The sequence below is a fragment of the Pteropus alecto genome, unplaced genomic scaffold (assembly GCF_000325575.1).
Source record: "Pteropus alecto unplaced genomic scaffold, ASM32557v1 scaffold57, whole genome shotgun sequence".
NCBI classification, from domain to species: domain Eukaryota; kingdom Metazoa; phylum Chordata; class Mammalia; order Chiroptera; family Pteropodidae; genus Pteropus; species Pteropus alecto.
In genome coordinates, this window is record NW_006442508.1 from 6,389,109 (window position 1) to 6,414,114 (window position 25,006).

At 36.5% G+C, this 25,006-nt stretch overlaps 1 protein-coding gene across 3 annotated transcripts in view; it reads right to left on the reverse strand.

Annotated features, from left to right (window-relative positions):
• Window positions 1-25,006, reverse strand: part of CORIN (corin, serine peptidase) — a 207,960-nt gene that overhangs the window by 26,998 nt on the left and 155,956 nt on the right. For all 3 annotated transcript variants that reach the window (XM_006922480.2, XM_006922478.2, XM_006922479.2), the window contains 6 exons: window positions 23,089-23,320; window positions 19,535-19,680; window positions 18,651-18,758; window positions 11,431-11,544; window positions 9,498-9,608; window positions 8,338-8,467 (listed from right to left, as the gene is read on the reverse strand). In XM_006922480.2, the coding sequence (XP_006922542.1) occupies window positions 8,338-8,467; window positions 9,498-9,608; window positions 11,431-11,544; window positions 18,651-18,758; window positions 19,535-19,680; window positions 23,089-23,320 (841 nt within the window). The remainder of the gene's footprint in view (window positions 1-8,337; window positions 8,468-9,497; window positions 9,609-11,430; window positions 11,545-18,650; window positions 18,759-19,534; window positions 19,681-23,088; window positions 23,321-25,006) is intronic.

Genomic DNA, 25,006 nt, shown 5'->3' on the forward strand with positions numbered 1-25,006 from the left:
AATCCCACACGCACAGAGAAATAAGAATATAAAACTTATCCAGAATTCTGAAACATCCTGATATTCTAAAAGAAGTTATATATTTCAAAGATTGAGTGAGTAATCAGATCTGTAGGTAATTTGCCCCATTCTTGTCCCACTCTTCATCAAGTCCATTGGTGTTGAGTAACAAAGCTTCTCATGCTCGTGTCATATTTATGTTGGGACTGCTTAAAAAAATGAAGTCAGCACAAATCCCCCAAAACCAAAGTCTTCTTTACTTTTAACAGCAAGAGAGAAGTGCAGGACCAAGGGTTAAAACTGATGATTATGAGTTGAGAAAGTGGAATGAAAATGTAGACAGCACATTGGTGTTGTATAGATGGAATCCCCTCATCAAGGAACTATTATTTTACTAAGAGGAAGAAATTACAAACATGTTAGAAAATAACTTCTGATGCTGGTAAGCGCTTCGAAGGAGACAAAAGAAGCAAATAGAGAGTGACTTGGTAAGGGTGCAAGCTGCTTTAAGAATGTAGGCCTTTCTAAGTAGTTGATATAAGAGCTGAGAAGAGAATGATGAGATGGAGGTAATCATGTGAAGGTCTAGGGATCAGCGTTTCAAGCAAAAGGAACAGTGAAGGCAAAATCCCTGAGATGAAAAGAATTTGCAGTGTTCGAACAACAGTAATGAAGTCAATATTTTTTAAAGTTTAGTGGAGAAGTAAAGAGTGCTAGAACATTGTGAAGTGAGAGGGAGGCAGGGGTCATATTATGCAGTCTTACAGCCCAGAAAATTGGATTTTGAGTTCAAACTGTATGAAAATGAGAAAAGGCTAGTGGGTTTGCCATGTAGATAATATCAGTCCTGCCTTGGAGGTAAAAGGAAGCCAAACTGCAGTAGGTTCAAAGACAACATGAAGAACATACTAGAGCAGAAGTTACCACTTGGAGTCTCCTGGTATAGTTCCAAAATGAGGATGCTACCATATAAGGACTTCAAACAGAAGTAACACAGGCCTCTTTAGTCAATTCCTAATGGATCACTTAAGTCATAAATCACATTCTTATTTTCCTAGGACACAATGCTATATTCATTATGATGACTGGGAAATCGGATGCACCTAGAGACATTATGGAGATTAATTCTTCCCATTCCAAAATCCTCTTGCTCACAATTACCCTGATATTTTTGGCTAAAGCTGAGTCTTAACAGTACTTAATTCTGGAGAACTCATGGAAACCATCTTTGATTTTATAAATCAGGATGTGAATCAACTTTTTAATCATCAACTTTTTATCTACAAATTGGAATGTAAGTGACTTAAAAAAAAAGTCTAATTAATTCATGACCTCATATTGGTCTAGTCTAGTTAATAATGGTGAATTTCTCTATACCACTGAGAAATTTCCATTAATTTCATAAATTATTAACTCATCTGACAGTCTGAGATTCTATCTGCTCACAGATTCCCAATTTCTTGGCAGAGCTTTCTTTTTAGTGATCATATGAAAATGTTCTCAGGCCACTGGTAGACTTCTCTTGCTTTGTTTATTACATACTCATGGTCTCACAAAAGAACTTAAAAAACATTTTCTCTTTCTTTATGATGTAGCTCTTTTTCGGGAAAAGTATTATTCTTTCTGATCTCAGAATAGCATGTTCTGGAAAACACTAACCCACATGCTGGACTCTATGATTTTCTTCTCACCCAGGCAGTCGTTTAACCAGCAGCTTCTTGGAAATGGGTAGGAAATTAATTATCTGTGCCCAAGCTACATGTCTGCCAGAAAAATTACAAATCTTCTGTGTGAAAGAAAATAACACTTTATGAGTTCGCTTCGGCTGAGTTCTACTTAGAATATGCCAAGCATCTACTTATTACTCTAAGTGACATTTTAACAAGTTAAAAACACTTGAACTGTGATCATGAATGATAAATTTCGCCTATCCCCCCACCTCCTCACTGCTATCTACTTAAAAATCACACAATGATAAGATCGCAAGGTGGTATTAAGACTTGCCACAAGACTCCCATGTAAAGCAATAGTAAAAAGAATTTGTGTTTAAGAAGCTGGGCGGCCATACCTATCAGGTCATGTTTAGTGAACAACTGAGTCCTGTGGGGGATCTACTCCTAGTACCCAAGATGCCTCTGGCTCTTGCTCAGACTTGTATCCTATTTTTCTGTGTCCTAGCAAAGTTTCTTGACCTCTAAAGCTTCAGTTTCCTCATAGGTAAAGTAGAAATAACAATACTACTTATCCTACAGGATTAGAATGTGAATAAACTGAAATAATACATATTAAGTACTCAGAAAAGCCTAACACATAATTAAGCTTAGTCATTATTATGTTATATAACCTATTCTGGAAATAAAATGAAGAATACAAAAATATATAAATAATATATGACATTGTAGAATTAAGAGAGAAATTATTTAGTATCAATTTTTAAGTACTACAGGAGGTTCAAGGGGGGGAAATGAAGGAGATGAGAAGGGCTTTATAGAATTTATGGGGCTTGAGAGAGACCCAGAAGAATTTGAATAGAAAATGTAGAAAATGATGCATATATTTACAGAGGCAGAGGCAAAAAGGAATGTGCCCATAGAACATAGGAAAAAGACAAACCAGTCAGAAAGAATAACTATATGAAGGTATATGAAGTTGTAGAAAGATGAACTAGTTTATAGTGGGTCACCAGTTGGGAAAAATAGTACAAAGTTATTTGGTTAAAAAATACACAATATGAGAGAAGACTTTTAACAGAAAACTATTTCTGCCTTTGTCCATTAGGACATCTATAACAAATTACCATAGACTAGGTGGCTTATACAAAATAAATTTATTTCCCACAGTTCCAGAGGCTGGGAAGTCCACGATAAGAGTGCCAGCAGATTGGTGTCTGGTGAAGGGCCACATCCTTGTTCATAGATGGCTATCTCTTGGAGAAGGCACCAGAGAGCTCTCTGGGATCTGTAAGGCACTAATTCCATTCATGAGGCTCTACTCTCTTGACTTCATCACCTCCTAAAGCCCCACCTCCTACAACCATCACACTAGAGATTACGATTCAACATACGAATTCTGGCAGGGATAGGAGGGAGACACAGACATTCAGTCTATAATGACTGAACGTGATGTTTGCACTATGGTAGGTTGGGCTCTATTAAGAATTCAATCCTTAGATAGTGAGTGCTTTCATGGAAATGGAGGCACCAAACATCTACTTCCTCCACCGGTCTCTGACTACATTTCTTTGTTCCCCTTTGCAGCAAAATCCCTCAAAAAAGTTCTATACTTATTCTTTTTTATTTCTTCCCGTTATCTCTTAGGTTTTTGCCCCCTCACTCCAATGAAATTGTTCATGGTAATGACATATACATTGCTGAAACTAATACTTGGTCTTCAGTCCTTATTTTATATGACTTCTCAGCAGCATTTGATGCAACTGACCATTACCTCTTCCTTGATACATTTTCTCCACTTGGTTTCTGGGATATCACATACTCCTACTCCACTGGTTGTTCTTTCTCATCTCCTTTGGCTTTCTACTTCTCTTTTCCCATCCTCTTAATGTTAGGCTAGGCCCTACATTATCTTCTCTATCTATACTCACTCTTGGTTATGTCACCCAGTCCCATAAATCTATATCATCTGTATTCACATGACTCCAAAATATATGTCTCCAGTCAAGACCACTCTAACAAACTCCAGATTTAAGCCTTATAAACATTTCCATTTGGATGTCTAATAGACATACCGAACTTAGGACATCCAAAACAGAACTGATCTTTCTCTCCAAACTCACTCCATTCACATCTTCTCCATCCAGTTTATTTTTATCCCATCTTTCCAGTTGCTCCAGCCAAAATTCTTTAAGTTATTCTTGACTCTTTGTTAACTTTTCTCAACCCCCAGTCAGCATCCAATCTTTCAGGAAGTCCTGTTGGCTCTACTTTTAAAATATATTTAGAATCAAGCCATTTATCACTATGTCCTCTGCTAATATATTGATCTGAATTGCCAAAAATCCTTCACTTGAATTAACTTCAGTGGCCTTCTAACTAGTTTTCCTGTTCCTATCCTTGCTCTCCCTCTAAGAGCCTACTATCAATACAATAATCAGTGATCTCTTTTAGTTAGATAAAGGCTATAATAAAATGATAATAAGTATTGAAGAAGATATAGAGAAATTGAAACTCTCATGTGTTTGTTGGTGAGGGTATAAAATGGTACAGCTCCTTTGGAAAACAATTTGGTGATTATTTTAAAAATTAAACATAGAGTAACCATTTGACCCAGTAATTCTAGTCCTAAGTATATACCCAAGAGAATACAAACATAAACCATTTGTTATATGTTCACATATAAACTTGCACTTGAATGTTCATAGCAGTATTATTAATAAGAACCAAAAAGAGGAAACAACCCAAATGTTTATCAATTGATGAATGGATAATCAAATATGGTTATCCATCTATATAATGGACCCTTATTCAGCCATAAACAGAAATGAAGTACTACAACATGGATGAACCTTGAAAGAAGCCAGACATATAGGTATATACTGTATGATTCTATCAGTGTGAAATGTGCATGATAAGCAAGTCTACAGAGACAGAAAGTAAATTAGTGTTTGTCAGGGCCGAGGGAAGGAGAAACTGGGAGTAACGGCTAATGGGCATGGGGTTTCTTTTCCAACTGATGAAAATGTTCTGGAATTAAACAGTAGTGATAATTATACAACTTTGTGAATATACTAAAAACAACTGAATTGTACCCTTTAAAGAGTGAATTTTATGGTATATGAAATATAGACCTCAATTTTTTCAAGCTGACTACAGAGTTTTGAGTTTCTTTCCCATGGCTTACAGGACCAGCCACCTGGGCTAAATTTACTACACAGAACTGAATCCGTCTTTGAGCTTCATGGAAGTCAATTAATAAGTAAACTATCCTGGATTAAATAGTTTTTATATGACAAATGAAATCTGCAGTTAGAAACTTTTTCCTGGGAGTAGGAAAAAATTATAATGTAAACCCTTATATCAGGGACTATTAGGTTATATAATAGGTGCTGTTTTTGTGACTTTGCCCAAGACACAGAAACATGTTTACGAAAGATGTTTCTTCTATTAACCAACTCTAGAAGATTAGGGCATAAAGTCAAATTACACTAACTCCTTAAAGGAATTTTTTGTCAAAATAGTACAGTCTGCTTCTAGATAACCTAACTTTATAAAGAGATAAAGTTTTTGAAGTCAAGAGACACAGAGAGTCACATTCCCTTAGACCAACTTCCTCAAATACCAGATGTCTCAACTGAGCATTTGGCAAGTATTAGAAGGCAGTCTAAATTCTAATTTCTATTGTTGGTCAAATAAACGTCCATATGTTTTTGATACTGGACATGCCAGTAGCGAAGTCCATATACTGTCATGAGAATTTAGTAACTTGATTTATAGCCTTATCTAATCAAATAGTCATCATACTTCCAAGCTGGGGTAAATTCTAGAGATACCTGCAGGTGGAGGTAAAAGGTTTTCCAGATTTAGCAAAGAACTCTGAATCTTCTCATTTGGACAAGCACTTAGTTAGAACCTAGCATTTGTGCTGTTAGACATGGGAGGCATAATTTAGGTTTGAAAAACTCCAAGTGCAGGTGTTTCTAATCAGCTGCCTCTATCATGAAAGCACTTTGGTAGAATCCTTGCAAGACATGTAATTTGGTGTAGACCTTCATTTTTAATGAGCTCCAAAATGTCCCCTCTCAAGTAGATGAATAACATATTTGGAGTTAGGATACGTTAGTTTTGGATACCACACCACAATACTTTTGTCTATAAATGTTTACTAGATGATGAATAATTAATGAATTTATATTAGACTCTCAAGGTAATATTAGAGTTGAGTATTTTCCTTATATAATTTTAATAGGAATGCCATGTGCTATGCTATAAATGAGCAATTCTCAGATGATAACAAGTCTGAATTTTTTTTCTAACTTTCTGTTCTTGCTTGTTTGTTCATATGTCTTCCCCACTATCTGATTCACTTTTGCATCTTCCACATAATGCCTATTCCAGAACAAGGCCCATAAGCAGATAATCAAAAAATAATAGGAAGGAGATACTGAATTGAATTAGTTGGGGTTGTTCTATAAACTTCAAATTTCTAATGCAGAGAATGTTCGAAGATACAAAGGAAGGCCAGCTTCACTCCAGAGGCTGAAGAGGACAACTACCCCCTGGCCCTTCCTCTGACAACTGGGATGCAGGTCAATGACTAGTCATGGCCAGACAGACCCTCCTATTAGAGACTTTAAATCTAGAGACAATAACTCAAAGGCACAGGAGTACTTCAAGTTAATTAGAGGCATCAGTGGCAGGATTGTGAACTAGCACTCCAGGGACATTACTAACAGACCAACTCCTAAGTGGGCTATCCCCTCAGCAGAAACTTGGTCTCATCTTGTCCATCATCTTAAAGCCACACAAGTAAACTGAAGAGTAAACTTGGAGGCAATCAAAAAGTACAAAAATACTAGGATTACCTTTCCCACTCAGTTCCTTGGAAGACATCACTACTTATCCATTAATGTAGTCCCTCATGGTTATGGTTTTCCAACCATACTGTGCTCTCAGATTTTCCTAGCCCTTCTGTGAAATAAAGTTATTTTTTTTTAAATTTAAATGTAAATTTAGATTGCAAATATCTAGAAATATCTAAAATATTAAAATGACATTTTTTCACTATGTCAAGGATATGGAACAAATGAAATAAAAAGATTAATTTTTAAAATGCAATATGCACACAAAATAGCCAAGAGAAGAAACCACCAAAATGTCTATAAATGAATCAACAGATTTTTTAAATGTGGTATAGTACTACGATGGAATATTATTCAGCCATAAACAGGAATGAAGTACTGATATATGGATGGATGCATAAAAACATTAGGCACAATATTGTGAATATACTAAATACCACTGAATTGTATCCTTTTTAAAAATGATTAAATGGTTATGTTATGTGTATTTTACCACAATAAAAAAAATCCAACATGCAAAAAATTAGAAAAAAATATAAAGTAGAATATTTAAATGAAATCCCTTCTATTTACAGTAGAAAAAGAGTGGCTTGTCAAAGGAATTTTATTTTGTTTTAAAATCTTTGTAGTTCTGACTTTCCTTTAGAACTCTCAGTGGAATCATCTGTCATTATGTAATCAAGTTTTCATATTAAAAAATAACATTGTGTCTTGGTAAGAGGAAAATAAAGCACATATAAAAAGCTTTTATTTATCTCTGATCAAATCATATTCCATTTCATATAGACAAAATGAAGTTGTGAAAATCAAGTATAATTTAATGGATCTTGGCAAATATAATTTTTCTATTTTGGTAAGTTTAAAGTTCTTTTATTATAGATTAACATCAGTTACCCAATTTTCCAAAGATGTGGTTTTTACATGGGAAAATAAACTGAAGACATTGGGATTTACATAATTCTTCAAACTGGGATAACAAAAATGCTATTAGTTGAGATCTCATAATTGAATGACTCATCACTGTAAAATTGTTTTAAGTTTGTTCAGTAAAATCATGGGAAATGCTATTTATTTTATTTTTTTATTCTAAAATTATATAACTCCTTTATATTTTATTTTTCTCATTTCTAAATTTCCCTCAAATCTCACATACATCTGAGATAAAAGAAAAAATATATGTATATACACACATATATATTCTAAGACTCTTCATTTATTATTCTACCATCCCTGGTAGAACTGGAAAAAAACCCCACAAAATAGCAAGTACCCAATTTTCAAAGTATCTACTTCAGTGTGTTTGTATCAAAGCCAGAGTGAGTATATTTTCATTCTAAAATGATGAACTAATTCTTGATCTACATTTTCTGCATTACACAGGGTAAATTGAAATACCAGCAACTTCAAGCTTTTTTTCACAATTTATTTTTTAAAAACGGGTATTGCTTAAGAAGGAATTTTCAATAATCTCTGGGGGAAAATTGCAAAATTTTCCCATCCAGTTTCCTCAGAGAAAACTATCTTACTGCTTTATAAATATGAAAGCATTTCATTTCAGAAGTACTTAAAATGCAATTACTTCATTTACTTTTAAGAGGTTTCATCAAGGCAGGCTTTCAACCCAGACTCTTCAGAGCAGGTGCCTGTAGTTAAATGTGGTCCCCTCAACTGATTCATTTCCCCTGCTGTAGAGGGCTCTGTTGTGAGCACTCACTCACTCTGCTCTCATAAGGAAGCTATTATTGCCAAGTTTCATGAAGCCCTCTGGGAAACTCATCAGTGCTACAAACTACTGACCTTACCCTAAACCCATCTGCTTGCAGGCCAGCTGACTCAAGGTCTCCTGCCAGCCATCCCCACACACGAGGTGTTCTGTGGCAGATCTGTAAACAGTCAGGAATGAAAAGGAGTCCACATTTTTAGAGAGGGACACTGAAAAAAAAAAAGAGAGAAAAAACCCTAATTAAAAACATTTCCTCTCATGAAACTAAATGATAAATTTACATGCCTCTGCTTCACTTGCATGTATTCATTTTTACTTATTTTAGTTAAGAACCATTTGGTGAATACCTACCCTGTGCAAATCACTGCTCTCAGTGTGGTGGAGGACTAAAAAGTGAACTAGAAATGTTCTCTGCCTTCAGAGAACTGTAGACTCTAGTGAAGAGACAGGCAGTCCTTAACTTATATTTACTTAGAAGATGGCTAGAGACAGGGTCCATTCCCATGGGTTTATTTGCATAATTATAAGGAGCTAGTTGTAACTCTATATCATTTCCTTCTAGAATGCACATAGGAATCAATATTTTATAATTCCTATTTTATAAAAGAACATCCTCTGTACTTATTAAACCACAGGTCATTTGTGAGCAATTAATGACAACACATGATAACTATGATTTGGCCAGATAATGCAAAAGACTGAAATAAGAGGTGAGTGAATGGAAGAGTGATGAATGTGGGATGACAGAATTAATCAAACTCAAAATTATAAACCGCAACATCAGAGATAATAATGGGAGATGCTTTTAAGTCCCATCCATTTAAGGGAGTAATAGTTGGAAGTCCCATTGGGATGTGGAGCCTGAAGATAGGAAAGACAGAAGGGCCACTTTAACATCCTATTCCAGGGAGTGTCAATAATACAAGAATGACAGCATGCTAATCTTTGTTGAAGCTGGGTGATAAATTTAAAAATTATATTCTGGCAGTTGCAAGGTCATAACGATTTGAACCCAAATGTTTTTACACAATGTAGACATTACGAATAGAGAAATAACTTGAGGGAAATTTTCTATGAGTTGGAAATAACACATACGAAGCACTACTGTCAGCTGTTACAATAGTAAAGCAAAATAGATAGACTTGGTTAGTAAAATCCATGAACTCATTTAGGATTCATTTAGCTTAAATGTCTGACAGGCACTAGAGGCACAGCAGATGGTAGAAACAAGGAGTTTACCACAGTCCCATTCGTCTGAACTGTCTAAGCAGTTGGCTTCACCATCACACCACTGGTCACGTGACACACACTCGTGGTTTGCACATTCTAGTTCATCATCTTGGCAAAATGCTGGTTCAAGGAACAAGAAACAAGAAGACAGAAACATTTTACAGATACATGTGATTATCACTAGCATGTACATGATCATTGGCCCATAGGACCATGGAAGGAAGAAAAGATGAGGTCACTGAGGCTTCCAAACAGGTATTGAATAACAGAATTGGTAAAATCTCATTTCATAGATGTCGATCCATACAAATAACAAACATTTAAACAGAACTTTCTCCAAGAGAATTAGATTCTCTAATTCTAACGAAATGATTGAAAAAGTGATACCCAGAGCAGCAGAAATACCACAGATTAAAAAACAAGGTTAAAATCCGAAGTGTCACTCACAGAACAGTGGGGATGAGCACACTGGTCACCATAGGATGAAAACCAGCAATGTCCACATATATGGATAATGTTTATTTATTTTTACATCTCTACTATTAAATGACTCTCTGAGTCACATCCTAATTCTTTCTTGGGCTTTTAAAAATCATAGTAAAACTCCTTGATTGCCTACAAAGCATCTATCTCCTTTCTTCCTCCTTTTTTAAGGAAATCTGATTTTGTTCAGCAACTCCCCTCATCCCATCCCTAGCTCCAGAGGTTCTGATTTCTTTAAGTGGGACATTGCATTTTTCTGACTACGATTGTTTTGTTCCGAGTACAGTTATTAGTCCAAGAGTAAACATGTGATCCGAGATCAAGGTCTTGGTCTATGGTTTTGTGTGTTGTGCTTTGCAATATAGTTCCTGCCCAAACCCTGCTGGCCAGGCCATGTGTTGGCCTGGGACAGAGGCAGCCTGGAGAAATCAGCCTCTTTTTCTAATTGGTTCTCTAAGAAGTGCTTCTTTTTGCATTTCAGCTGTCTAAATGTTGTCTTTTCTAATCCACTCAAAGGATCCTGACTGCTAGCTAGGACCCTGCTCAAAGCTAGCTAATCTGAGCGAATACATAATTGATGTTCGAGAGATGAGGGCAAGGTTCTCACTCCTTCCCACTGGATATGATCAAGGGAGAAAAGCACCCCAGGTGCTTTGGGGAGCCACCTTTGACCCTTGTGGGAGCTAGCCTAAGGTCAAGCCTAACAGAATCAATCAAAAAAGAGGTGCCGAACTCCTGCACCCAGCCTCAAGAAGCTCCCCTACGTTTGGCTTTCACTATGATAATATGTCATATATGATACAAATGGTAATAAAAGATAATAAATGTCTTCACTGTTCAAGTTGGTTTTAGTTGGGCATTCTGTAACTAGTAGGTAAAACATCTCAAGAGATATGTATTTTTTACTAATTTAAAAGTAGTGGCCATTCATTTGGAAAAGGTAGAAAAGATAGCAAAGCACAGAAACTTAATAATCCCACAACCCAGGGGTTATAATTGTAAACTTTTTATTATGACCTTCCCTTCTGACCTTTTTCCATATGTAGGTAAATGTTCTTTCAAAACCAGGATGATAGTACATGTAATACTTTATATTTTGTTTTATTCACCTAATGATATATAATGAAACTAGGGGAAATTATTCTTCAAATTTGATTTTTAATGGTTGCATATTATTTCATTTTATGGTTGGATTTTATGTTCCCTATTTTTTGGATATTTGTGGTATTTTATTTTTTCTGTTTTATAAATAATGCTAGGATAATATCTTTGTGCATATATTTAATATATGTTTGACTATTTTCTTGGCATATTCTTACAAGTGGAGTTTCGGTCAAAAGATCTGAACATACTAAAAGCTTTTGATACATACTTCCAAATTTCTAGCTCATATTCAAAATGAGAGGTAACTAGTGTTTAAAATAAAAGGTTGTGCTGACAAATTCATGTAAGTACTTACAGCAGTTTTTTTCATCCATGTGATCAGAGCAGTCTGGGAACCCATCACAGACAACCGTGTGCTGTAAACACTGTTTATCGGTTGGACATTCCCAAAGATTTCTTTCTTTACAGCCTGGAAACAGAAGAAAAAGTCATTTGCAATAGATGTGGAGGCGAAAATAAAGATGAATTCGATCAAGCAATGTAGAAAAATTATAACATAAAGGCGTGATTTATTTTCTTAGAGTTTTGACTCCTGTACACTATGAAAAAGATAATTTAAGTAGAAATACTTGATAATCTCCATACTGCAATATAAATAGTGTAGCTCTCCTAAAAGAAGATCAAAAATGACAAATGGGAAATGGAGAAAAAAATGAAAAAGCAATTATATATTAACATTCATGTTCAGCTGTTCCTTTTGCTTTCTGAGTCAATTTGCCAACACATTAAAACTCATCTATAAAATGGTAAGTTAAGCTTTTAAGCAAATATGCCAAAACCTAGTGGTATATGTATTTATTATCTAAAATGTAATTTCAGTCAACAAATGTATATTTAGCAAAAGAGGCTCCTCCTATGTCAAACACCTACAAAACTAGTTTAAGAGCCAGGTATGAAAGCCATTACTTACTCTAGTAATATAGCCAAAGATGTGAGGTTAGAAACTATCAATTAATATGGAAAAGAACACGATTTGCACCAGATCAAGACAATAAGCTTGAACTGTAATTTGCCTATGAAATAGAAGCAATTGCGATGATCTTAAATGCCATTTGAATCAAATGCAGCATGGCTCATATGTCTGCTAAAATATGCCAAAAGTCTAATGTGTTTTTGTCACTGCAGTTGGATCCATGGCCCTTACCAGGCTGTGAGGTACATAAAGGAAGAGACCACATGCCATTCATCTTTGGGTACCCTTCACACCCTTACCTAGAATAACAACTAGCACTTGGCAGGCCTTCAACACATGTGTATTTAAAAGAAACTTCATTTCATGTAAGGAATAAAAAGTCTCTCTCATTCCCAGGGAAAGATCTTTTAGTTCAAAACGAGTGATATGCAAAGCAATGATCAAAAAAAAAAAAAAAGTTTCTTTAAAAAATGGTATTTCTTATCTGACCTAGTACAAATAATTCAGAGAAATTTCACAGATGATTGGCTCAGGTGTCGTGGAATCTATTATAAGAAAAAAAATCTGCTTTTCCAAAATTTTTATTGAAAACAATTATCAAAATAAGTCACCAAGAAGGAAATTTATACTATGAGATTTAATTAGTTTTACAGTGTTTCATCATTCAAAAATATAGGAAATAAATAGTAAGAGTCCTTTATTTGCTGTGCATTTGGAATGGTCTTAGGCCCAAGGACATCTACTCTAGGAATTCATGAGGATATTATTTGGAGTTTTCAGCTATCAGAGGATACAGACATCACCTGAATGTTCTGACAATGATAGTCCCTGAGGTCCCTGGAGATCAAGGAAAGAGCCTGAAGTCTGCCCTCCAATGCCCAGCTCCTACCAAATGGCACAGATGCTGGTTCCACCAGAGAGCAAGGGAATTCAAGAAAGAGCTCTAGGGGCTGCCTTCTCTCAGCACAAACCCCACCACATGGTAGTAGAGGATGAGAGAAAATAGCATGCGTCTTTCTGACTTCACAGACAAGGTACCCTGCCTTAGAGTACACAGAACTTGGATATTTGGAATGAGATGATGAAAGAAAAGTAGATGGATAATAATGACAATAATTAAAGATATTTATTACTCACTATAAACCCACATTCTAGATATGAGTTTAAATTTTTACAAGAACACCACAATGTCAGTATTACGATCACCATTTTATAAGTGAAGAAGCTGAGATTTAAAGAAAGTAAATAAACTGCTCCAAATCCAGCCTTTGCAAGAGAGATCCAGTTGGAATCCAGGTGCAAATCTTGAGTTGTAATCCTTCCTAAAATGACAATCTGCATTATATAGAAGGGAAAGAAGCGAGGGAAGCACAGCTTTAGAGCCGGACAACTGTATTTGAATCCTAGCTCCAATCTCACTAGCTGTATAACTTTGGATGAGTTACTTCACTTCTCTGAACCTCAGTTTCCTATCTTTTAAATGGTAATAATAATATCTGCTACACAAGGTTGCAAAAAGATTAAATGAGTGCTCTATAAGCACTAATTTACTCTTCTGTATCTTCTCTTTTCTAATTAAAAGTTTGTGTGGCCTAATATCTTCTTTGTGGAGTTATGATGAGCACAAATGAAGTAGGATTTTCAGGTCAAGACATTAGTCACATGGATGATAGTATTATTTTGTGACAAAACCACCTTCTCTTTAAAGTGACATTTTTGGTGTAATTATGTTTTAAATGTATGCTTTAAAGGAAAGGGTATGATTTCATTAAAAATTAAAAACAGGTATGGATGGGTTGAGATGTTTAAAGTCACTGTAGGTAATAATTATTGACGTCAGAATAACAACCACCCGATGCAGATATAATGACAACGATTACTCATCAAGGCCAAAGAGTGTTGCTAAAGTGACCAACACACCCTGGTTTGCCCGGGACTTTCTAGGTTTGAGCACTAAACATTCCTCATGCTAAGAACCACCCTCATTCCCATGCAAACTGGGATGGTTTGCCACCTTAGGTATGCTAAGCTTTCTGCTGGGTTCTTAGCTTACTCTAGCTCTCATTTGCATAAAAACTCTGTGAAGCAGGCCTCCCTGCCAGAGGCAATTCCCAACTGAACTGGGGCACCTTTTTTCTCTACGAAAAAAGTTGTTATCATAGGTAGAAGCAACAAACCACCTTAAGGCAGATGCTTCTTATACTTCTTATAGGTTAAGTAGGCCTACTTATTAGGTTTGCTAATTTGAGCTGCATGAAATTAAAAAATATCTTCAGGAGGAGCTGGTTACAAGAGGAAGAGGTCAAAGTGATTCTGAGTTCCAGGGTTGGCAGAGGTTGGAACAGTCTGGATCTACCCATCTTGGACTGGCATGTGCCCCAGGAAGTGGCCGTGGGAGTGACCTTAGAGCAGATCACAGGAGCCTTGAAGTGAGGCTCAGGCCTAGTAGGTATGAAGTCCCCTCCAGAGCTTGAGACCCTGGGCAATGGAGCCCCAGGCTCTAAGAGTGACAGCACTGAACTCTGGGCCTGACCATCAGGGGCAGCAGCTCCAGGAGTCCTAGAGCACCCACTAAAAAGTCTCAGGAGTCCTCCTAATTCCTGACCTCATCTTTTGGTGCCAACTATCCTCTTCAATGTGTTGGCCTAGTATCCTATAAAGAGGATGAAGAAACACAAAGAGCTTTAAACTGCAGGCTGGGGACCCCCCTCAGTGACTGTAATACTGGAGATGGGGACATCCACCCCAAAATAAGTGCCTCCTCCAGGATGTGGCACCTCCCTGCTGCCCATGTTTGCTATGCGAACCAGAGATTTTACCCAGCTCATGTTTTGGGCATGACATGTCGGTCAGCTGTCTTCTGCCGTATAAAAGACCTTGGTCTGTCAGAGGCAGGGACAAGGCAGACAGGACTCCCTCCCTCAAGGGAAATCCCTGGGGTGACCTTCGAAGGGCATCGCCTCCTGGATTTCCTAGCACCATGACAGGTAGGACTATTCGGGCATGTTATAAGCATTCCAAGCTTCGGGGGTTAAAGTGAGTGTTCTCCACATTTCACAAGTGAGGTAACCAAGGCCCAGAAAAGTTAAGTGACTGGCCAAAAGTCACGTAGCCTCTAAGTGCTGAGTCACGATTTAAATCCAAGTCCAAGTCTATGCGAGCACTCTGTCATTCTGGGCTGCCTGCCCAAGACACCAGTTAAGATAGCAAAGAGTTAACCAAGTAGCAAAATATCTAAAGGGAATGAGAATGTCTCTCTGTTAACATGGAAAAATTAAACCCTATTGTGTGATTAGAGATCAATCCTGAAAATTCATCCTGAAAGCACGTGATATGACACAATGACTCTCGCTCTGTCTTCTACTAATCACAGAGCAAGGAGTCAATGTCTTCTATAAGCAAAGAGACAAAGGGATATAAAGTCGTGGAGCTTGGCTATTTGGAGTGCTATAAAAAAAGCCAATTAAGCCTTTCTTTGCAAGAAATTACACAAATACTATTAAAGTGTCCAAATGAATAGAAAAGCCTTTGGAAAACTTAAAATCAAGCTGTAAAATCCACAGATATCAGAGCCAGAGGCTTTAAATACAGCCTAAAGGGGTTTGACTCCAAAAAAAGATCAGGTTGAAGTTTTTATTTTATTTGAGTCCAAGAAGAGATCAAAGGTAGATGACAAGATGCTTTTTAATTATTTGAAGATAAACAAAAATGCACTTACTACATTTGGACATTTGTATTGTCAATCTTTCTCCTTATGGAGTATATGCTTTTATGTAGAATGTGATCAATTAGTAATTGTGATGCTGTATTCATGTGATAAAGGGTTTTATTTCTACAGTAGGTATAAAGAAACTGTTTTATCCATATTCTCATTTAACTGCCCCATTGAGAAGATGTGCTGTTCACATGACAGCCCAGGCACCACCTTGCTCCTGCTGGTAGCATACACAAATTGTGGGCATAGGCTTAGCATGAACTAACTTCAATGTCACAAACTCTATAGCAATGAAAGCAAAGCTCAGAAATAGAACCCCATTGTTCTTTTCCTTAGGCCTCCTTTCTCTTATGTCATTCTCATTTATTTCTTTGCCCAGATCTTTGCCTTTTTTGCTTAAATATCAATACTTCCAAAATATTAGATTGAAAATCAACTTGTTTCATCAAGTCGCTAGTTTTACAGACATCTCCATCTATATGGTATATGTTCAGTTAACAACCGTCAACCTTTAAGACAATGAAGGGCTTCTGTTCTGACAGAACGCTGTCTACAAACCATTCCCATCTTTTAGGCTTCCCTCCCATGAAGCAATTCTGTATTGTTGTGTTCAGATTTGCATACTTCCAAACATTTGTTGAAACATTTCTAATACTGACAACAATTTCAATTGTTGTTTACATTAGCAATTACACAATGAAAGCGTCAACAACAAAAATTTACAAGAGCAGACTTCAGAACATTGTTCATTGCTAAATTCTAATGCATGTATTTTAAAAGTGTATTTATTAATGGTATGCCTTGGTAACTATGTTTTCCTGCTGCAGATGTGCCAAAGAGATACAAGGCAGATTTCCAAAACATCAATTATTTTGTAACTAAATTAAATAAGTCTTGCTTTGAGGAGAAAACCCAATAATGTTAGAAGTTCTGGGAAAACTGCAGATGTGTAAGAGTGAATAGTTAATTGTCACATTATTCAGTAAAACCCAAGCATTTAAATGCTTTCAACTCAACAATGGACAGAATAAATCAGAAAAACAAGAAGCTTGAGGCAAAACCTAGCTTCACGGGAACTGACATTTTTGCACGACCGATGCTATGCCCATACAGGCCCATGGAAACAGACAAATGAACCAAGTAGGCAAAGTGGAAACTAGATGATTTCCCAATAGTCCTCCTTTAAGCCTTCCTCCATGTGACTCCCTTATATGATTTTGAGAGTCACGTCCTCGCAGAGCATCAGACATGTGCATTCAAATGTGTGCATGCCTCCCAAAGGGAAATGTATGTAAATTTTCTATTATTAGTTGCTTTAGAAAAGGTAATGAGAGTTTTCTCATAACTTAATACTATTGTAGCAATTATTATAACTCCAAATGTATTAATTCCCTACCCGCTTTTAACTTTCCTTAACTAGAACTCTCAGTAGTGCCATCAATATTTTGAGTGTCTGTTAGGGATTAGACAACTTATTGTGTCATTCTGGTGTGCCTTTGATTGTGTGATTAAAGCATGGGTGAAAACTCATTAGTTAACTAGAAACCTCATATTTTAGGGTCATTTAAATCCTATAGTGTTTTGAAATTTTTATTTTCTTATTTTTTGCAGAATATATTCTATAACTCAGAACTTTTAGTCTTGGTAAGGCTTTTTTTTTTTAAAAAAAAAAAAAACTAATCTTTTACATTTCTTAAATATTTAGTCCCTTACTTCAAACTTAGGTCTAGCCTCACCCCGCAACATAGTACCATGTAACCTCTTTGAATCATCTAAAATAATCCATTTTAAATTGCATCTCAGAATATCATAACCCATCAAAGTCATTGTTCAGCAAATAAATCTAATAGATTCTTAATAAATCACTTATATAAAGGATATTCAATGAGTCTTTATTTCTCTACATAAAGACCACAAATGAGCAAACAACAGTAGCTTCTCGAAATACTGTATGTTCCTCCCTGGTCATTTTACCATTATTCTGACAGCACTAGCTTTCTAGAAGAAGCACTCGTCCATATTTATAGCAGCTGATAGGATTTCAGTTGATTGCTTGTGACATTTTATCTAGACCAGAAGGGCAATGCTTACTATGGAAAATTTATTTTGGGAAGAAAAAAAATATTTTATGCCTAAAAGGCCAAAAGAATAAAATGATTTTAAAAGATGTATTGCTTTTATGTATTTTTGATGGCAAAAAGTGTCAATATATTTAGCAGAAAATGCTTTACTCCAGAATATTGTTTAGTAAGAGCATTGTCTGTTTTCTATGCCCTGACACATTCTGAGGTTACAAGCACAAAAGCTTGCAGAGAAACAAAATGAAAATTAGCTCCACTTAAATTACTATTGGCACTTCTGGCCTTTCCACTGGTGACTTTGGAGCTTAATGGCAGTAATGTCAGGAAGAGTTTTATCCTTTGCCAACAGAGACAAAATCAGAGAGGGCATGAAAATAAATCCCAATTAAATTTGTATGTTAGAGCCTGAACTCTGTCTGTGTGTATATAGACGCCTATCTAACAACATGGGAATGATATGCAAAGATACTATTTTTCTGACTTTAAAACAGATGACAACAGCTTTATAATCTCTAATAATAAAAATAATTCCTTATATTAATGAAGTGCTTCTTCTTTTATGAAGAGTTTGTACATATATCATCAAGGTTTAAACAGAAGTGTAATTTAGGGAAAATCAATAGAGTTAACAGAAGAAATATCAATTCATGTCTTGCCATTTGATAATTTAAGAGGAAAATATATTAGCATTCAATTGTAATCACTACTTACAACCATTAGTGAACAGCTGACATTTTTTAACACACTCCCTTACCCTAACCACTTATTAGTGTACATTCAGGAAAAGTGCCATCTCACATACATACCACAGTTTTCTTCATCACTGTCATCATCACAGTCAGGTTCGCCATTACACCTTCTGGAAGCCAGGACACACCGTCCTGAGCCACACTTGAAATGACTAGGTGAACATTCTGTTTAAAAGCAATGAGTCATATTACTGTCAGTACACAGAAAACTCAGAACCATTAGCTAATTTATCTATTTAAGTTTGGGGTGCTGTTGAGGAGCTATTGCCGAAGGTAAAGATGTTTCTCTGAGACGCTGAACCAGCCAAAGTAAACATGCTTTCTTCTATCTGCTTATCAGCATCTTCCCCCTTCACCTGTGGCATCATCTCTTCAGATCAGCTGTTCTGGTAATTAACTATCTTCCAGAATGGAGGACCTAACAATTGACAGAGCCTAAAATGTCCTGTGGAGTCAATGCTTCTAACTAGCCGGCCGCCCTTAATGTACCAAAATTGTTTTCTATCCCAGTCTTTCCACCTGGCAGGCAGGTCCCTGACTCCATCTCTCTACCTGAAGATCCTGTACTACCAAGTTCTCCGAACGCTTTGCACATGAAGGAGCCAAGGCCTGATCGTTACCTTCAGGACCCCTGGTATAAAAGCAGCACCCATATATAACGAGCTCTGTGAGTTAAATGTGGTTAAAATGAAGTGTGGTTGAATCCTGGAATATTAAATTCATCTCTGCAATTTATTTTTAAAACGAAAACAATGTCCAACAGGTGAGTACCAAATTCTTCAAAGCAATCAAATTCGTAGATTCACTCACCTGTGCAGTCTGATTGGCAACTAAATAGAAAAAAAGAAAAACAACAACAACGGCTATGGAGAGACTTCAAAAAAGGTAGCTGATTTTTAATCCATGTTAGATACCCCACTCAGATTAATTTAAAAATTAACCTTCCACATCTTCATTAGGCATTAAGCAGGTTTGATTGTCTGAATTTTCCTCTGGAAACTGATTGCAATCTGTGCCTTCAGGCCACTGTAGGCCCACGATCCCGAGAACAGATTCACAGCGTTCTTTGGACTGCTCACACAGTGCTCTAAGAGAACAAGAAAAACAAAACATTAGAAGAAGAAATAGCTACATCTGAGACCTGTGTTAGGAATCTGCCGGGTTTTAATACTGTGTATGTGTATGTGTATGTGTAGTGTGTGTGTGTGTGAGAGAGAGAGACTGTGTGTGTGTGTGTATGTGTGAATGTGTATGCGAGTGTGTGTGAGTGTATGAGAGTGTGTGTGTGAGTGTGTATACCAAAATATGTAGATGTGCAGAAACATAGTAGGTATTTGGGAAACCAAAGCAAGTAATATCTCTACAAAGGGAACACATTCCAGCAACATACTTTCAACAAAAGAAACTTCATCGCAGAAACAGAAGTAGATGATTGTTCTGTTTTCTCTTGAAATATATAACGTTATGTAAATTTAAGGCATAAAACATGTTGATTTGATACATTTATATACTATAATAAGATTGCTGTTGTAGTTGTAGTTAGCATACCTCTAGCACGACACAAAATTAACATTTTTTGTGTGTGGTTGGAATAATTAAGATCCAGACTCTTAGTAAGTTTGATGACTACAATACAGTACCGTTGTCTATATTCACTATACTATGCATTAGATCTCTAGGACCTATTTGTCTACTAGTTGTAGGTTTGTACCCTAAACAACATTCAGAACACAGATTCCCTTCTGTGGTTTGCTTTTCTCATTTTTTCTCTTTCGTTTTTCAGACAGACACATTCTCTAACATTTTCGTTCCAAGCAGGGAAATCCCCAACATCAGTGTGGATAGTCTACCACCTACAGTCATGGAATCTCAGCCTCAGAGGTCTCTCTCTCCAGTGACCAGCCACGTGAGCCATTGCATGCGCCAACCTGGTTTATCTAAGGTTTTCATTACCTTCATTTCTACAACTTAGTTCAATGTTGTTGAAAAGCTTGGTACTTCTCCCAAACTCATCTTTGTTGAGCTCAAGTTCATTAAAATAGTTTGTTTTTAAAGAAAAGATATACTAAGCATTGTGCTAGGTGCTTTCATGTGTGTTCTCATTTGTACCCAGAATATTTTTAAACTGCTGAAGTATCAACATGTCTCATGAAAGATGTCTTTACTTTCTAAGGGGTGTGGGAGGAGAAGGAGGGGACATGGTTTTGCTTCAATATAATACCAAGAAATTAATTAAATAGTTTTTTAAAGTAGATGTAACTAAAGTTCTTAGGCAAATTTCTTATTTCTTTTCAAATACATACTAATTTCTCAAAAGTTTTGAAATTTAAATTATAAGCTAATTTCCACAAGGTAGGGAATGATTAGCAATCAAATGGGTAAGTTTCAAAGAAGGCTCTGTCTAGATTTAAGTCATGACAAGACAGAACATAACTCGATGCTGGTTTGGCCTAGAGATTTGGAGAGAAGACAAAGCCATGGCTTTCCCATATTAGTTTTGCAAAAATGAGAAGTTCAATAGTGTTCAATAACTTTCTGTTGGACTGAATATTTTTGTTGTAGATTTATTTTTTAAAGTATGTAACTCAATTGCTGCTGATATTTTAAATTAATTGTATAATACTTAATTTATATAGAAGAGTGTATAGTGCCTGGTTCTACCACTTCCTTTCTTTTTCTATAAAATGGAAATAGTACAATATGTAGCACTACAACTGCAGGAGGCGCTGTTCTTACCATTACCTGTGTGGTGCTCAGCTATAGATGGCGCCCTGACCATAGAGGCCACCTCAAAAGGTAATTTTGAGGACGAGAGGGCAGAAGTACTTTATTCAGCACATAGTAAGGGCTTGGTAATGTTAGCGTTGTCCAACTCATAACTTAAAAACTAATTTTAAGATCAATAAACAGACTTGACAAAAGAACTATGTATTGCTTCATAATAAAATTTTTCTTATAAATAAATATCAAAATGTTCAATTCATTTTGTTGGCCCTGACAATGAAAGATGTGTGTGTATGTGTAAACCTAAGAAACAGAACCAAAGTATCTAAAAGAAGCTCGTGAAAATGTTGACTGAAAAACATTTCAGGATCAGTCTCAGCTTAGGCATTATAATATGAAACTTAAGCCCTGAAATTATGAATTATCTGTAAATGTAAATTTGTTCTAGAGGATACTGCATTAGTGAAATTTTAAAATACATACGAAAAGAAAGTCAAAGACAAGAAATTGTTAAGTACTATTAACAGCAATTATTCATAATCATTGACCTCAGCAAAAGTAGAATAAAATTTAAAAATAACTTTTTAACATAGAATTGATAGATATTTTATTAACGATACTTTTAAAGAGATTTAAAAGAAATTTTCAGAATGACATTTGCACATGCCAACATTGTTTTACTCTCTCTAGTTGTACAAACTGTTCAGTTCCCCGAGTCATTTTGAAATTTTATTGTTTCCTGTCCCAACTCTATAGGTGCCCCCTACCTTGTTATCCACTTGATAGTCGGTATATAATTTATTGTTTTCCCATCTGTCCACTATATTGATATTATTGCTTTTTCTTAAACCTCTAAGTGACTTCTGATCCCAGCATATGGTTTCCATAATTACCACTCACATGTAGACAAGCACATCTGTAGGTTCACTCCTTGATGGAAAACAGCACTAGGGAGAGAAAGCAGCAACCCACCTCCGAGAGGGCCATCTCGTACATGCATGTTCTCTGACACATGTCATAGGAGAAGGGCCAAACTGCCACTAACGGTTGTATTCCTGGCCTATCATCAGAGGTACTATTTACTCAGGGCTTAAAATCAATCGAAGGTACATTACATTTATGCATATTCATTTAATCTCAAAACAACCTAACCCAACAACCATTACTATCCTTATTTTACAAGTAAAGGAACGGAGGCTGGGAGAGACTGAGAAATTTGTCTCGGGCTACATCGCAGGTAGAGAAGAGCCAGAGCTAGAATCAGACAGTGGACTCCATAGTAATGCTCTTAACTCATAGGATATCACTCATATCTTAAGTCCGAGCCACACTTTTGATACACTGTCTCTTATTTCATTCAAGCGGGTATAATTTCATCAGCAATGTCTATTCCCTGTCCAATCTGTGGCACTGGTGTTATGTCTTCTTCAGGCCACTCCTTGTGTAATGTCTCTAACTTCTGAGAGCTATCAGAAGGCAACATTTTAATCACATCAATGTTCCAGAGAAAGAGGCAGAAACTATCTTGTCTTCTGCTAACTCGCATTTTTTAAAAACTCTTCTCGATCAACCAAATTGACATACATATGATTTTATTTGATTAAAGTACATGACCTATTACCAAAGACAGTTCATACCTCCATTGTTTAGTACTTCAAGAATGAGTTCTCACTCAAGTATTCTCTTAGAATCCCTCCTTTTTTACCTTTTAAATATGTAATTTGTTAAATACAGAGCTCCTTAGCTTCTTAGGGAGATCTCATCATATTACCTGCAAGGGGGGATACGCTGGCTTGTATTCACATCACACTTTGGTACCAAGATGGTGCAAGCAAAGAACATGAGGTATTTGTAACAGTTGGTTTGAACAAGCGCAGGGAACAGAGAGGACTCCCAGCTAATGGAGGCTTCCTTTTGAGTCCTGTGGCCAAGGTAATTTGGATAATATGTATGGTTGTAGGGCAAATTCATGCAAAGTTCCAAAGTAATTGGTTCACATTGACCTAACAAGAAAACACATACACACACATATATATTAATATTGCATACAAAACGATTCCTTAAAAACTTATAAAATTGAAGTCTATTGTATACTTCTCTTTAAAGTAGCTAAGGCTACAATGCATTGCTATTGAAAGATATATAATTTGGTTGATGGAGATGCTAAACCAAGATTCATTTCTGTATATGTGGCCTATGTTTTAGAAAGTCTTTCTCATTTTTTCCTTTGGCTCAACTTAACCTGAAAGTGACTCTATTTCATGATTCCTTTCACTTACTTTACTTTGTTTTCTTCTTCCGATGTATTCATTACTTCTAAACTAGTATATTCCTCATCTTCACAGCCATTAAAAAAGAACAATGAATTTGGCTAAGTAGGCAATTAAATGATTTTTTTCTATATTTTATTGTTGATCAACAGATTTAAATATGACTATAAGATTTCAAGGCCAGAGGAGGCTAAGATCTGTTAGCTATCCATTGCCAAAGAAATAAAATCTTAACCCATTAGGTTGGCATCCCGTGTTATTTCCTACTCCAGTCACACCTTAACTTTCCAGGCTGATTGCCTGTGACTATCCCATCAGCAGTATTTCCTTGGCGACATCAGATAGTTTAATAATCATATGCTTTTGTGGGCACTGTTAGCTTCTCTCTTATCCCTTTCTTTTCTTGACATACTTGTAATCAGCCCTCAAATGCAGTTATGGTTCTAGCTGCCAGGTGCACATAGCACCTGCTGCCTGGGATGTTCCTTTCCCATCCTCTCCACCAAGCTAAATCCTCGTTGGCTTATAGGACTCAGTATAAACACCTCTTCCAGGAAACCTTCCTGGCCAACCACTCTCCCCATCCCACTCTCAGTATGAATTTCTGCTGAGTGCCATAGCATTTTAGGCATGTTCTTACCATACGCTCATTGCTCTTTACTGTGTTCTTTACTTACTTGCCTCTCCCCATGTGCGCGCATGTGCGTGCGCGCGCGCGCACGCACGCACGCACGCACATACACACACACACAATTTGGAGACTTTTGAGAAATGAGACTATACTTCTTGATCTCAAAGTCAGCACCTAGGACAGTGCCAGAATGAAGGAAGGAAAGAAGGCGGGGGGGGGGGTGGAGGGGAAGTGTCAGAACTATCCTAGGCACCTAAAATGTAAAAATAATAAAAAATAAAGTTTCTACTACAGACATACTCCACAATCTTCACAGGAAGAAAGGCACACGTTCTGATAGCTGTACTAGTATGAACAGGCTAGGATAGTATCTTTGGACAAATGCTAGGAGCTCAGAGGGGCAAGATGGAGCAAGAGGGCCTTACAAAGCCTTCCATTCCAAGGATGGGTTTGGGCAGGTTTTGAGGAATGCAAGAGAAAGGCCCCCTGTTTCCTCACTGCCACTTTCCCAGACGTGAGAGTGAATGAGCAAGTATAGTATCGGAACAGCCTGGGCTGCCTGAAGACTCCAGGCCTTATTAAGAGTTATTATTCAAATTAAATTTAATTATTTTTCTAGGAAATGGTATGCATGCAAATAGATTAGCAGTAAGAATTGGTGTGAAATATTAAAACAGCTCCAGGACTACTTCTCCATTTAAAGACTCTGAGGGCTTCACAGAGATTATGTGGATAAGGAGGGTTGATGGCCAGATGGAAAGTCTTATGGACAAAGTGTAACAAGACTA